Raw genomic sequence first — 16,776 nt, 5'->3', positions numbered from 1 at the left:
ACTTGGATTTTAGTAAGTCTTTGATATGGTCCCGTATAGAAGAATCATGAACAAAATGAAAAGCTTAGGAGTGAGCACCAAGGTGGTGGCCTGGATTACAAACTGGTTGATGGATAGAAGACAGATGATGGTAAATGAACCTACTCTGTAGAGAGAACAGTGTTAAGTGGAGTGCCACAGGGATCAGTGTTGGGACCGGTTCTGTCCAACGTCTTTCTGAGCGACATTGCAGAAGGGATAGAAAGTAAACTTTGTCTATTTGCAGATGATACTAAGACCTGCATCAGAGTGAACATGCCGGAAGGAGTGGAGAGAATGAGACGTGATTTAAGGAAGTTTGAAGAGTGGTCAAAGATGGCAACTGGATTTAATGCCAAGAAGTGTGTAGAGTCTTGTATCTGGGATGTGGTAATCCGAAAGAACAGCTTGTGATAGGGGGGTGATGCGCTGCTGTGCACAGAACAGGAGAGGCACCTTGTGGTGATAGTGTGTAGCAATCTAAAGATGGCGAAGCAATGTGACAAGGCGATATCTAAAGCTAGAAGAATGCTGGGCTGCATAGAGAGAAATATCTAGTAAGAAAAAGGAAGTGATAATCCCCTTGTACAGGTCCTTGGTGGGGCCTCACCTGGAGTACTGTGTTCAGTTCTGGAGACTGTATCTCAAAAGGGACAGAGACAGGATGGAGGCGGTCCAGAGAACGACTACCAAAATGGGAGGGGGGGGGGTTCTCCATCAAATGACTTATGAGGCGAGGTTGAAGGAGTTAAATATGTATACCCTGGGGGAGTAAAAGACCTGACCTAGGAATTGAACCCAGGTTTTCTGCATATGCAACATTGCCACTGAGTCACCAGGATGACTCCGCGCTGCAGTTTTCAATTCCATTAGGTAAAATGTGTGTACAGGGGAATACATTATTAGGGTGTTTGAGTGTTGCTTTAAATATTTTTGTGATTTAAGTTAGACAAATGTTTGGCTGCTGCCAAGTAATCCCTCATTTTCTTTTCAAAGGCACTCTTTAGAAACCTTTCAGATTTATTTATCATTTACCCCTTCATTTGTGTAGTGTACCCACCAGTAGATTTTAATCTAAGAGGAAAAAGTGATCTTCATTGCAATGCTTTGCCCTTCTTGGGGATAAAATTGTTCCTACTTATCCTCTGGCATTTACAAGCTGCTGGTGGGAAGACCCTGCATGGTGAAAGATATGCATTAAGTTTAGAGTGCCGGCAATGCTAAAAGTCTGTCAATGCAGTGGTTTAAAAAAAGAAAAACATGGGATAAACAAGTTTGAATTGGTGAAGAGAGAGGATTGTTTTCAAGCAACTTGCTTACTAAACAGAGCAGATGCCAGTCTTAAATGTTTGACATCAGGTAGTACCTTCCTGATATATTTTGACTGGGCGTAGTTGTCAAAATCCTCTTGATAAATAGAAATTCTAGATAAGGAACTTTTTGACTCACTGTTTTATTCATTTTTGACAGGTCGTGGAGGATCTAAAATCAGAGAGTTAGAAGATTCTTCTGGTTCTAAAATACAGGTATGCTCTCTTTGATTTCTCACTTTCTAACTGTCTTTGGATAGCAAATATTTTCTTGTTTAAACATTTTTTATAAATACTTCTATTTTGATAATGTCCTCTTGTGAATTTAGCCTGATTTGATGCTATAATCATGAAGCTGCAAATGAGACTAAGCCTCACTGGATTGGTGAGATCATGGAGCAAGCAAGAAACAATAAGTCTGTTTGATAAATGGATTGAAAAAACATAGAACTATCTAGGGCTATACTATTTCAGTTAAAAAAAAAAAAAAAAAAAAAAAAAATCAATACATTAGTAAAGGTGACAAAGCTGTGATGTAAATGTAACACCATCATAAAACTTCAAAGCATGACGTTTGTTCATTGATTAAATGAGGACATTTCATCAAAATGCCATACTTTGAAAATTTTGAAGGGCATCTGTTAAATTATGTAAAGTTTTTTTGAGTGAGAGCATTTGGTGCAGTATTTTTGAGGTGTGAATCTATATGCCTCAAAAATAAATCTAGCCTTAATTTGTTATTACATTTGCTGGTGCATAAACAACCTGTACAAACTGGTAATTTTACTATGGTGCTGTGAAACTTTCAGTACATCATGACCTTAAGCATAATAGGCCGGATTTTAAAAGGCCTGCGTGCGTAAAACTCAGAGTTTACGCGTGTGGCCTGGGCCTTGCGCATGCCGTGCGAATTTTCAAAGAGGCCCGGCCACACATGTAAAGCCCGGTATGCGCACAAGTGCAGGGCCTCTTCAAAGGGGAGGGGGCGGGCCAGGACAGTGCCATTGTAACTATCCTGATGACTGGTACGCTGGCCGGCGCGCACAACTTACTTCAACTCTGAAGTAAGTTGTAAAACAAAAACCAAAAAAAAATTGTTTAGGGAATGGGGAGGAGAAGGGAAGAGGGAGGGAGTTTAGGGGGTAGAGAAGTTTCCTCCCAGTCCGCTTAATTGGAGCAGACTGGGAGGGAACTGGGAAGGCCCGATTTGTGTTGCCATGTGAAAATTGCAAAAGTTGACCCCCTACCCTTGCGTGATCAGCCCGCAAATGCGTGTGCAGATTGTAAAATCCAGTGCACATATGTGCACGGCCCACCGATTTTATAATGTGCACGCATATTATGAAATTGGTGCGTCCATGTGCTCATGTTTGAAAATCTTCGTGGTATGTGCCTTAAGTATAGTGCTGTGTGTATTCACGTTCTTATATAGAATTGTCAAAATATTACACAAGATTCTCTAAAGAAAACCTAAGCCATGTTTTTTTGTTCTGTTTTGCTACAGGTGGTTTTAATTTCTTATTGCTTCTATCAGTCTTGTATAGTTTTCTGCCAGGATAGAAACACGAACCTACACCATCAGAGAAAAACGGTTTTAAACAGGTTGTTAACCTGCCTATCCCAATAGATACATTAGGATTTTTCCTAGAATGCTTTGTCAAAGATGCTGATAGGTCAATTTTATTTGTAAAATATTTATAGACCACACTATCTAAAATTCTAGGCAGTCAGTGTACAATAGAACATACATACTATAAACATAAAATTAAAACATTTTAAGAAATGAGTTGTTCTGTCTGAACCATACTGGAGTACCACAGGGATCAGCACTTTCAGCTACGCTTTTTAATATTTAAATGTTACCACTGTGCCATCTTTTAGTGGGATTGGGGATTGGTCATTATTTTTATGCGGACAATATCCAATTGATTTTACAAGTAACGGATAGTCTAGACAAAACTTTGAAATTGGCAGCTATGTATCTAAACTTAATTAAACAGCTTTTAACCCAGATGAAACTCATAATAAATATTGAGAACTAAATTTATACATCTAGAAAGAAAAGCTTCCAAAATTATTCATACACCAAAAGCCATCAATGATAATCTAACAATCAAATTAAATGAAAAGGTACGTGATCTAGGAGTAATAATCGATAATGAGCTTTGTTTAAAACAGCATATATCACAAAAGGTTAAAGAAGGATATGGAAAATTAATGATTTTAAAATGATTAAAACATTTACTGAGCCATAAAGATTTTAGAACTATACTACAGGCGCTTATATTTGCAAGTTTAGACTACTGTAATGCACTTTTATTGGGTTTACCAGACTGCACTATCAGACCTTTACAAATATTACAAAATATGGCAGTACGAATTTTAACAGGAGGCAGAAAAAAAGACCACATTACCCCGATATTGGCGGAACTGCACTGGCTCCCCATAGAATACCGCATACAATACAAAGTGCTGAGTATATTATATAAATTGATATATGACGAACATGCTGAATTCAATGATATTATATGCTCCACAGAGAGCTCTGCGATCAGCAAACAAAGGTCTAGTACCGATTCCATCAATAAAAACAGCCCACCTGACACAGGTCAGGGAAAGGGCCATCTCACTAGCTGGCCCAAAAATCTGGAATGTAATGCCAACAAATCTGAGATTACAGCAGGACCATAAGCAATTTAAAAAGGACTTAAAAACATGGCTATATATACAGGCTTTTAAACAAATGGAAGGAGAAACAAAGAGCAAATAAGTGGCATTTTACTAGGTTTTTAGGATTCAGAATGTTTTACTTTATTTTATTGATTTATTTTCTTTTATATTTTTAGTGATTTTATTTAATTATGAATAATAGTTTTATGTGGATATTAGTATTTAAATGACTACTTTTATAATTATTTGATAAGATTTTTATATTTTTACTATATGAATTGTAAACCATTGTGATGGCACCCCAAACGATGGTATAGAAAATCTGTCAAATCCTTTCAGGCTCAGCTGCCCCAGAGGCTAACACTATTTTTTTTTTTTTTTTTTTTAATGACTATTTAACTATTAACGGAGCTGCACTCAGGTAATGCTCTGTCAGGGTGATTATACAGATGAGAACACAAAATCTGAAGCTGGCTACAAAATTGTTTGTTTTATTTCAAAACAGTACCCACATTTTTGGTACTAGGTCATCTTAATTAGCCATGAGAGGTTATGCAAATTAAAACAATTCCTATTGGGGGGGGGGAAGCTGTGAATATCTAGCCTTTAAATTGTAAAATAAAGAACCCGATTCACTAAGGGCCGGATTTTAAAAGCCCTGCAGGGCACAGGGCACTCGCACGCCTGTTTTGCATAGGCCGCCGGCGGGCACAAGTCCCAGGACTTTGTAAAAGGGGCAGGAGGGGGCGGGTCCGGGGGCGTGGCAGAGGCCTCCGGACCAGCCCCCGGGTTGGGAGATGGCGCGCCAGCAGCCTGCTGGCGCGCGCAGATTTACACCTGCCTCGGGTAGGTGTAAATCTGCCGACAACGATGGGGGGGGGGGGTTTAGATAGGGCTGGGGGGGTGGGTTAGGTAGGGGAGGCGGAAGGAAAGTTACTTCAGAGGCCATTCAGATTTCGGAGCGGCCTTGGAAGGAACAGGCAGCGCGCGCCGGGCTCGGCGCGCGCAGGTTGCACAAATGTGCACTGACCCCGGATTTATAAGATACGCGCGTATCTTATAAAATCCAGCATACTTTTGTTTGCGCGTGCGCTGTTTTTTAAAATGTACCCCTAAGGCTTCACTCTTGTCCTGTGATGCTGGGGGGGGGGGGGGGGGGATTTTGAATTAAGCCCAACATGTAGCAAACAGATCAATTTTCAGCTAAGACTAAACTCTTAATAAATTTCAGCTGCAAGGTGGTCTCCCTTCAACCTCTCTAAAATCTCATCTGTCTATTCTGAAGGGTTTTTCTCTTCGCGAGCAAGAGGGGTATGATCTCCTGCCAGCGCTGCTGATACTGATAAATACTACTGTTTAGGAAGGGTCATTAAGAGTAGTGTTCAAGTTGCTGGCAGGAGAGAGATCACACCCCTCTTGCCCATGAAACTTGTAGTGGGGAAATTGGGCTGGGATGCCCATGACTTAACTTTTTTTTTTTTTTTTAAACAGCACTACTTACTCTGATATCTCTTGAAGATATTTGGAGAAGTAGCAAGTTATAAGTTCACAAAAAGACAGATAACTTTAGACCTGCTTCAGAGGAGGTCTAAAGTTATCTGGCTAACTTAGCTGATTTTAAACTATAATTGGCTAAGTTAGCCGGTGGTAATGTTATTACCAGAGTGATGCTGGAAGCATCTGGGGTTGCATTGCACTGTGATCCCGGTATATAAACAGGGGGCCCCCGAATCGGGTACTGGACTTCTGGAGGTAGATGCCTGCATGGGAGGGGAGGAAAAAGTAAGATTCTAATTTGTATAGGGGGGGAGGCCTGGTGGTGCTGTTCTCTCAGTTTTAAACATAACGAGGGCTTGGGATGGGGTCCTGGCCAGCAGGTGGGCTGAGATTTGAGGGGTGGGAATCGGGCCAAAAGTCCTGTCTTTATTTTTTTTAAGGAGCACTACTTGCCCAGATATCTTTTGAAGATCTGGATATCAATGGTCGGTAGTGATGAGAGAATTCTGTTGATTAAAAAAACATTCTGTATATAAAACCAAGTTTAACATTTTTGAACAGGTTGTGCACCTTTCAATATGGAAAGTTAAGTTGATTTTTGTACAGGAACCTTTTATATGTTAACTTACCTTGGTTTGTATCTGCTAATGTTCATTCGTGTGATGGTTCTGGAGGTGCAGTATATATGATGGAGAAAGTGCCATTCGTTAGTGCGACTAGGCTTACTTCACTTTTAAAAGCTGTGCTCTGTCGCTGACATTAAAAATAAACTTTTGATAAATTATGTATTTATGTTTTATGTTTGTTTTAATAAAGTGAATACCTACACTATAAATGGGAAATTTTGCGAAAATTGTGTGTATGAATTACTTTAACAAATAATGAATGGAGTCAGAGAAAGGTTTCATACATGGTGTAGGTGCCCAGCACCTCTATAAGGTGATCTTATAATCATTAACCTTCCTCCTCCTCCTCAAATGCTTTTAACATTTGTTTTTTAAGAATTTTGTTTGTAATTAGTGTTGTCCCGAAGGACACCTGAAGACTCTTCCGTGGCAGTGTAATGTTTTCAAATGCGTACCCACAAAAATTAACTAAATAAAACTCTATGAAATGTCAATAAAGGGTATAAAAACAGACTTCCCCGATTCTAGTTGGTGTGTCCATCTTCTTGTAAATTATCCCGACATGTTTCAGACATGAGTGCCTTTCCTCAGGGAGTTTGATATTTGCTGGAACCAACTTCACGGAGTCTGTACCCCTTTGCTCGACGATTCCTCCAGAGCTTTTGCCACAGGCGATCTTCCTCTGTCAATCGCCGGGCACTCATGTCTGAAACATGTCGGGATAATTTACAAGAAGATGGACACACCAACTAGAATCGGGGAAGTCTGTTTTTATACCCTTTATTGACATTTCATAGAGTTTTATTTAGTTAATTTTTGTGGGTACGCATTTGAAAACATTACACTGCCACGGAAGAGTCTTCAGGTGTCCTTCGGGACAACACTAATTACAAACAAAATTCTTAAAAAACAAATGTTAAAAGCATTTGAGGAGGAGGAGGAAGGTTAATGATTATAAGATCACCTTATAGAGGTGCTGGGCACCTACACCATGTATGAAACCTTTCTCTGACTCCATTCATTATTTGTTAAAGTAATTCATACACACAATTTTCGCAAAATTTCCCATTTATAGTGTAGGTATTCACTTTATTAAAACAAACATAAAACATAAATACATAATTTATCAAAAGTTTATTTTTAATGTCAGCGACAGAGCACAGCTCTTGATTGTTTTTGTCTAGTATAGTAGTTTGCTGTACAGGTGTATTTTTGATATTTTCTAGGTTTGTTACTTCACTTTTAGCCAGTGTATAATTCTTTAGTTTTAGAATATCTGAATGTTTTTGTTTTGTTTTTTTTTCTGGGGAAGAAATGGAACACATTTTCTAATTTATGTAAAAGTTAATAAAACAGAGTAAAGAGCATCATGTCAGAAATACTGTTGCTAATAAGTGAAACAAAATTTGATTGAGCACCTGTTTTTTAAATTTCTGAAGGCTTCTGACCACCATTTTTGCTTAGTAATATCTATTTTGATAGCATGTAAAGCAAAGATTAATTAAAATTTTTAATTTAGATCGTGAAAGGAGAATATGAGTCTGATGTAAAGATTTTTGGCAGTGATGAGACACAAAAGAGAGCCAAAATTTTGATAGATGATCTTGTTAAACGATATGGAGAAAGACCTGAAAGAGGTAAGTAACTATTAGGGTCATTCTTTATTGTGCAATGTGCTGGTATTGCAGCGATGATATTAAAATTAGGGGAAGGGGAGGAGTGTGGGTGGAGTTACCTCCCGGCAGTGCTGCGGACAATAATATTTTTCACATTATTGTTGGCAGTGCTGCAGGAAATAACTACACTTTTTTTCCCATGGTGCTCTGGAGGTGATAGTGTGCTGGGCGAAACCACACCACTGCAATGTGGCTGGCTGCTCACTATTGCCCCCGCCCCTTTTTTTCCACGACACATTCTGCTATAAATATAGCAGAATGATGAATCTAGGAGGTACGAAAAATGTTGGGGTTTTTTTTCACTTTTTCTTTTATAACTCAACCTTGGATATTGGTGAATTTATTCAGACTGTCTCAATAGCATGCATAGAGTTGGGCTTCTGCCTCTATCCATCCTTCAGTATTTAAGCCCCTGTGTCTAGTACTTCAGATTTTTATTCCCGTTTATAACTGTGTCTGAATTATATGACTGGAAAAGAGGATTGTTCATCCAAGACCAGGGCCTCTCGTCTGTATAGACCTGTTCTAGATTCTGAATCTTCAACTTTTTAAAACTTAATGGATATGTGTTTATGCTTCTGCTACCCTAACTAGGATACTGATGGAGCTCAGAGATGTGCTGGCTGGTGCAATGCATGACTTGTTCAATAGATCCCTGGAAATGGGAGTGGTGCTGAGTGATTGGAGAAGAGCAGTGGTGGTCCCCTTCACAAGAGTGGGAGCACAGAGGAGGCTGGAAACTACAGGCTGGATAGCCTCACCTTGGAGGTGGGAAAATTAATATTGTGCTGAAGGAAAGGCTACTGAACTATCTACAGTCAGGAGGATTGCTGGACCTGAGGCAGCATGGATTTTCCAGGGGGAAGGTCCTGTCACACTTTTTTTTTTATTTATTTTTTTTGATTGAGTGACTAAAGAATTGAATCGAGGAAGAGCGATCAATGTGATCTACTTGGATTTTAGCAAAGCTCTTGATACTGTCCTGCATAGGAGGCTTAAGAATAAAATGAGAAGCTTGGGAATGAGTGCCAAGGTGGTGGCGTGGATTACAAACTGGTTGACTGATAGAAGACAGCGTGTAATGGTAAATGTAACCTACTCTGAAGAGAGATCTGTGTTAAGCGGAGTACCCCAAGGATTGCTTGTGGGACCGGTTCTCTTCAGTATCTTTGTGAGCAACATGCGGAAGGGATAGAAGGTAAAGTTTGTCTGTTTGCAGATGATACTAAGATCTGTAAGAGTGGACACACCAGAAGGAGTAGAGAGAATGAGACGTGATTTAAGGAAGCTTGAACAGTGGTTGAAGATACGGCAGCTGGTATTCACTGCCAAGAAATGCAGAGTCCTGCATCTGGGGTGCGGTAATCCAAAAGAGCTGTATGTGATGGTGGGTGAAAGTTTGTTGTGCATGGACCAATGGAAGAACCTTGGGGTGAAGGTGTCTAGCGATCTGAAGATGGCGAAGCAATGTGACAAGGTGATAGCTAAAGCCAGAATAATGCTGGGCTAAATAGAGGAATAACCAATAAGATAAAGGTGATAATCCCCTTGTACAGGTCCTTGGTCAGGCCTCACCTGGAGTACTATGTTCAGTTCTGGAGACCTTATCTCAAATAGGGCAAATAGGAGGTGGTCCAGAGAAGGGCGACCAAAATGGTGGGGTGTCTCCATCAAATGACTTATGAGGAGAAGTTGAAGGACCTAAATATGTATACCCTGGAGGAGAGGAGGTACAGGGGAGATATAATACAGACCATCAGATACCTGACAGGTTTTAATGATGCACAATTGATAAACCTTTTCCGTTGGAAAGAAATCATTAGATCTAGGGGTCATGTAATGAAACTCCAGAGACGACGACTCAGAACCAATGTCCAGAAATATTTGTTTCATGGAGAGAGTGGCGAATGCCTGGAATGCCCTTCCGGAGGAGGTGGTAAAGACAGAAAAAGTGAAAGAATTCAAAGTGGCATGGGATATACACTGGATTTCTTAAAGGCTAGAGGATGGAAATGAAGAAAAAAGTGCACAGAGGTACTTGCTGGTGTGGCGGTTACTACTCTTAACCATTAAGCCTTTATACTGTTGATGCAACTCTATTATTGCTGTCTGCTTCAATGACAGGGAGAAAAAAGGAAAAGGGGAATTGGATTCAGACAGCAACCAACAAGGACCCTGACTTTTATGGTCTGGGAAACTGAGAAGTATGGGGGTGACCTGTACGGTGCAGCAGATACTACCATAAGCTTGCTGGACAGACTGGATGGACTGTTTCGTCCTTTTCTGCTGTCGTTTCTATGTTAGACCAGAAATTGGGACTTAACAGATTTGGTATCTGATTCACTAAGGGTTTTTCTCATAGATACAAAATGGGAGAAAAGTCTTAATAAATCTGGCCCTTGGGTTGCAATTCTCTCTGATTTTATTTTTGTTTATTTAATAATATTATATATGTTTTGTTGTACCCCGCTATAAATTTTAGAATAGGTTCTACATTTTTAAATTAAATTTAAATTTATATACATTTCCTTTTTTTAGTGCAGAAGCCAGATAGCAATATAAAGAGATGGAGAGGACTTCAGAGTCAACTGTCTTGTGGGGTTTTTTTTGGGGTTTTTTTTTTTTTTTTTTTTAATATAGCTACTAGCGAAAACTGCTCAGCATTGCTCAGGTAGTCCAGTCCATAACAGCTATAAATTTCAAAATCAAACAAAGTGAAATAATTACTTAACAAAATAAAATAATAGCAAGCACATAGAAATTTGGGAACGTCTCCATAAACTTAATTGACGTGACTCATTGCCCACCTCTAGCGAGCACTAAATAGCAATTGTTATAGAAGATTAAAAAGGACCTGTTCCTCTGCAGATCTTTGTCTTGTACTATTTCCTGACTTTTAACCAGTTGACAATCCACAACAGTGGCAATGCCATGGGTGGACCTGGGTAGGTCATAGCCCTCTCACTTAGGGCTCAGGCTCACTTAATTGGGGCTGCCTGATACCAGAAGAGACTTGTAGGATGGCCATCACAGTTTCCATCCCATGGCTGCCATAGAAGAGGGGCCATCATGGACCCCATCCCGTGGTGGGGTCTGGCGGTGCTGTAGGAAGATCTGGTGTAGATAACTTTTACAGTAGTTCATAGATTTAACCAATAACATTTATGATACAATTTCATTTGTTTTAGGGAACAGATACAGACACTTTTGTGAGGTAGTCACTTTATTAGTGGCATAGGGTAAACAAGTGTAATATGGTACAATTTCATTTCTTTCTTTTTTGATTTGTTAGTTTGTTTTACAGTGCAAGCATTTTCATGTAAAATAAGCAAAACTTAAGCAATATCTTTAAGCTCAACTTTGCATAATTCTTAAGAGCAGTTGCCAAACTAAATTAGCCCAGTTAAAAAGTAATTAAGCCAGTGGTCTCACCCTCTAGTAGTGCACAAGTCCAGGGTTCTGTCTTGACACCACAAGGTTAATCCAGCAAAACTCCTTTTGGTGAATGACAGATAATCCTGAAAATCTCAGACATTTCTGTGAGATATGACAGCAGGAAAAAAAGGATAAGATTCTTTAATTAGCCAAGTCTTTCAAGGGAATATATTCATTTAATAACATAAGAAAATGCCATACTGGGTCAGACCAAGGGTCCATCAAGCCCAGCATCCTGTTTCCAACAGTGGCCAATCCAGGCCATAAGAACCTGGCAAGTACCCAAAAACGAAGTCTATTCCATGTTACCATTGCAATTAAAACTTCGATTCTGCTGCTTCCTTGTGTGTGTTCAGTGCAGATCCCAATAGAACATTCATAAAAACATTACAAAACAAAATCATTACAAACTTTAAAACAGAGAACAAAAACAGAATCATTCCACCTCATCCAAAAGCCTCTTAAAAAAAGCAACATTTTTAAATAATTGGCAAAACAGTTGCATTCATTTTGCAGAGCAACTTTGCTGAATAAGAACTGTCTTAGTTTACAAGTCACAGTTGTGATATGCACAGTCAGTTCTGGCAGCAAGGCTTTCAAAACTGAGCTTTCGAGTAGTCTGTGAGGAAAGCTGCCTGGGTATTCCGAGTCCTTTTCTCAGTCAAACCTCATTGACTATCCAGTTATGTAAGGTTCCAAATTTGATTCCGGATTGGATATTGCCAACTCCTAAAGACACATTGGGATGCAAATGACGTCGTCTAAGTCCTGATGCACAGTAATATTCTCATATGCTCATTAAAGTCCTTCAGCAAAACAGGTATTAGAACAACACCCATTTCATAGCTGGTCTCAGGCTGGATATAAAGTTTTACCAAGGACAAGTTCTCAGTTCTGGTCCAAGGTTCTCCTCTCATATTGGAAAGTGATGACAACTCTCTGATATGACTCAGATATGTGACTGCTATATGGCTCAGACTCGATTCTTATGGTTTGGCCCTTGAGAGGGCTCGCCTGTTAAACACACAGAAACATAGAAATGACGGCAGAAGAAGACCAACAGTCCATCCAGTCTACCCAGTAAGCTTTCACACTAATTTTTCATACTTATCTGTTGTTCTTGCCCTTTTAAGTAACTTTTGGTTTTATTTCCCTTCCACCCCTGCCCTCGATGTAGATAGCAGTGCTGGAGCTGCATCTAAGTGTAGTATCTAGCTAATTAGTTTGGGGTAGTAACCACCGTAATAAGCAAGCTACTCCCACGCTTGTTAGTGTGGTTATTCCTCTGCGGTGATTGCCACTTTACGCTGCACTCACAGGTTCTCCACTTCCTTGGCTTATGTACGGGTTTGGAGAGTTTTTGAGGTCTGGTGTGATGGGTGGGATGTTCCTCGTTCAGTTAAGATCCCTCTCATTCTGGATTTTTTGCAGGGTGGATTGAATAAAGGCTTGGCCTTTAATTCCTTGACTGTGCAGGTTGCAGCTCTTGCCTGTTTCAGAAGCCTGATGAATGGTGTTTCCTTGTCTCATCCTGATGTGGCCTGTTTTTTGAAGGGCATGAAGCACCTTAGGCCTCACTTGAGGTTACCGGTTTCATTGTGGAGTCTTAATTTTGGTGCTGGACATTTTGGTGGGCCCTATGTTCTGACCACTGCTTAGCCTTTCCTTACAGTTGTTGACTTTTGAAGATGTGTTCCTGGTGGCTATATGTTCTGCACATTGGATTTCTGAGCTGCAGGCCTTGTCTTGCTGGGAGCCATTCCTTCGGGTGACTCCCTGAGCGTTACAACTGCATACTGTTCCATCCTGCTCCAAGGTAGTCTCGGACTTTCATTTGAATCAGTCCATCTCCTTGCCATCACTGGATACGGTCAGGGATGCGGAGGAGTTTTGCCTTTTGCACTCCTTGGATGTTAAGCGTCTTGTTGTATAGTGTCTGGAGGTGTCTGAGTCGTCTATAAACAATTTTCAGGATAGACAAGTAGGGCTGAGTTATATTAAACACAGCTTGTGACTTAATTTCAGAACTTTTCTAGTTAAAAACTAGGTGTATTCATCTTTTTTTTTTCCTCTGTTTAAAAGAAACTTTAAAATGTTATAACAATTCACTTTCTTAGTGTCCAGACAGATGAATCCAGAACCAGTGGGTTATGCACCTCTACCAGCAAATGGAGACGGAACAAACTGACGTGTCAATCTATATATTCCTGCAGTGGCATCAGCATCCCAATAATCTCAGTCTCTTGCAGATGGTGGACATGCATTTCCCTACTGGGGATTACTTCAAATTTAGAGGAGAACTAATTGGAGACTTGGATTGCCCTGCTCTCCTGCATTGATATCTAATGGTCCCTCCCCCAGTTGAGAATTTGAGGTGATTTCCATGATCCCTCAGTTGAGTGCCTTACTCAGATAGCTGGTTATAGGTCGGTGTGCGCTTAACTTATTAAGGCAGCTGGTGCAGGAAGCCAAGAGTGGTGATGATAGTATATGTCCTTTTCCCCTGCAGCCGGAGACCATCTCTGTACTCTGCCTGGAAGGCTGAGCTCAGGTTCATTTTAGGGGGGGAAAAAAAAAGAATCAGTGAGTCAGAGTGAAGGAGTTAGTTTAGAACTTCCTTTGGACTTCATGCTTGGTGCGCTGTTCTGATGTTTCCACACATCAGTTAGGGGAATTGGGCAGCCTACTGGGTTGAGCGGCCCAGTTGGGCTAGACCCCGCTGTTAGGCTTCTTTTTTGTGCGCCATGTGGTAGGCCACAGCTGTGTGTTTTGCAAGGTTGGCTGCCCTCTACATGATCGTTGGTATGCACAAGTGTGTCCTGCTCCACATCTGAATTGTGCTCACGCATATCGGTTGTGCGCCAAGGTTTGGAGCGGTGATAGTGCATTTAGCCTTTTGGTGCACAAACTTGGGATGCTTAAATTTTGTGCACATAAATTTTGTTTCAGTGGGGCTTAGGCTGGATGCACATCTTCAGTCACCTATTAAGCGTACTGACAGATTAATGGTGCTGGTGGCTAAGTAACCTAAGCACTTTTCTCTTTGTACTGCCTGTCATATTAGGGCTTCTTAGCCTGGAATGCCCTCTAACTTATGCCAGCACTGCTTAGATGCTCAGGGAGAACTATCTTCATTTGATTTTACTAAGCCTGGGTCTTCTGAGCCTGATGATGGCCTGGTTAAAGATAGGGAAAAATATATTTTGTGAAGTGTATTTGTGAGTAGTTATAAAAGTATTAATTGTTGATATTCTATGTGCTTTTGTAGAAAGTTTGTTCCCTGAGGAAGGCAGGAATGCGGAAACATTGTCGGGATGATCGTGGGGTTTAAATTGGAGCACTTTAATTGAAGCTCTTCTTTAAGAAGAACAGTTGGAGCATTGAATTTTGGAAGGATAAGTATTAAGAGAAAAAGCTTGTGGCTAGGAGGTAAAAAAACCCAACTTGTTTCTAAAGTTAATATAGCAAAGGAATTTGAGAGAGGGAGGTGAGAATGGGAGTAAGTGACATGAACTTAGTGCTCTAATATATGATACTGGTTAAGGATATGTCTGGAAGGACGTCTGACCTTGGAACTCCATTGACTGCTTCCTCAGCAGGGGTCAGCAGCTTAGTGGGTGCCTCGCAAGTGCCTCCTGGTTTTGGCATGGATCCTTCTGCCTTTTCTTGGGTCGAGCTTTTTTTTTTTTTTTTTCTTCCAAGGATTGCACTTGGCACTGACCAAGCCTGTCAGTTCAGATCCTCAGGTGGTGGCCTCCTCCCCTTCCAGTACGGTGTTTAAGTGCCGAAGTACACCTCTAGCTGCAGGTGTACCTGACAGGCATCCAGATGGCACCGATGATGAGGCAGATCCTGACTCCCTGGAGGGGCTGGAACCATATAGAGCTATGTTGCGGTTTTTTAAGAACATAAGAAATTGCCATGCTGAGTCAGACCAAGGGTCCATCAAGCCCAGCATTCTGTTTCCAACAGAGGCCAAACCAGGCCATAAAAACCTGGCAACTATCCAAACACCAAAAAGATCCCTTGCCACTGATGCAATTAATAGCAGTGGCTATTCTCTAAGTAAACTTGATTAATAGCAGTTAATGGACTTCTCCTCCAGGAACTGATCCAAACCTTTATTGAACCCAGCTACACTAACTGCATTATCCTCTGGCAACAAATTCCAGAACTTTATTGTGCGTTGAGTGAAAAAGAATTTTCTCCGATTAGTCTTAATTGTGCTACTTGCTAACTTCATGGAATGCCCCCTAGTCCTTCTATTATTCGAAAGTGTAAATAAGAGTTACAGCTACTTGTTCAAGACCTCTCATGATCTTAAAGACCTCTATCAAAACCCCCCCTCAGCTCTCTCTACTCCAAGCTGAACAGCCCTAACCTCTTCAGCCTTTCCTCATAGGGGAGCTGTTCCATCCCCTTTATCATTTTGGTTTCCCTTCTCTATACCTTCTCCATTGCAACTAATATCTTTTTTGAGATGTGGCGACCAGAATATTACACACTATATTGGGGGAAGGCTCACCATGGAGTGATAGAAGCAGTGACAATTTCCGTTTTATTCACCATACCCTTCCTAATAATTCTTAACATTGTTTGCTTTTTTGTCTGCCACAGCACACTGAGCTGATGATTTCAATGTATTATCCACTGATGCCTAGATCTTCCATGGGTAGTAGCTCCTAATATGGAACCTAACATCGTGTAACTACAGCATGGGTTATTTTTCCCCATATGCATCACCTTGCTCTTATCCATATTAAATTTCCTCTGCCTTTTGGATACCCAGTTTTCCAAGCTCACAAGGTCCTCCTGCAATTTCACAATCCACTTGTGATTTAACTATTCTGAATAATTTTGTATCATCTGCAAATTTGATTACCTCACTCGTATTTCTTTCTAGATCATTTATAAATATATTGAAAAGCATGGGTCCCAGTACAAACCCCTGAGGCACTCCACTGCCCACCCCCCTTCACTGCGAAAATTGTCCATTTAATCCTACTATAGTTCCTGTCTTTTAACCAGTTTGTAATCCACGAAAGGACATCACCACCTATCCCATGACTTTTTACTTTTCCTAGAAGCCTCTTGTGAGGAACTTTGTCTAATACATTCTGAAAACCAAATTCACTACATCTACCGGTTCACCTTTATATGTACATGTTTATTAACCCCTTCAAAAAAGGAAACCAGATTTGTGAAGCAAGACTTCCCTTGAGTAAAGACATGCTGACTTTGTTCCATTAAACCATGCATTTTATATGTTCTGTAATTTTGATCTTTAGAACACTTTCCACTGTTTTTTAGGCTAACTGGTCTGTAGTTTCCCGGATCGCCCATGTAGCCCTTTTTAAATATTGGGGGTTATGTTAGCCACCCTCCAGTCTTCAGGTACAATGTATGATTTTAATGATAGGTTACAAATTTTTACTAATAGATCTGAAATTTCATTTTTGAGTTCCTTCAGAACCCTGGGGTGTATACCATCCGGTCCGGGTGATTTAATACTCTTCAGTTTGTCAGTCATGCCTACCACATCTT

At 40.5% G+C, this 16,776-nt stretch overlaps 1 protein-coding gene across 1 annotated transcript in view; it reads left to right on the top strand.

Moving 5' to 3' along the window:
* The window catches only part of DDX43 (DEAD-box helicase 43), a 487,172-nt gene that overhangs the window by 25,750 nt on the left and 444,646 nt on the right, over positions 1-16,776 (top strand). The window contains exons 2-3 of the mRNA XM_029595625.1: positions 1,489-1,544; positions 7,641-7,758. Coding sequence (XP_029451485.1) covers positions 1,489-1,544; positions 7,641-7,758 — 174 coding nt within the window. The remainder of the gene's footprint in view (positions 1-1,488; positions 1,545-7,640; positions 7,759-16,776) is intronic.

The sequence above is a fragment of the Rhinatrema bivittatum genome, chromosome 3 (genome assembly GCF_901001135.1).
Source record: "Rhinatrema bivittatum chromosome 3, aRhiBiv1.1, whole genome shotgun sequence".
Classification (NCBI taxonomy): Eukaryota; Metazoa; Chordata; class Amphibia; order Gymnophiona; family Rhinatrematidae; genus Rhinatrema; species Rhinatrema bivittatum.
This window is presented reverse-complemented; position numbering and strand designations above follow the sequence as displayed.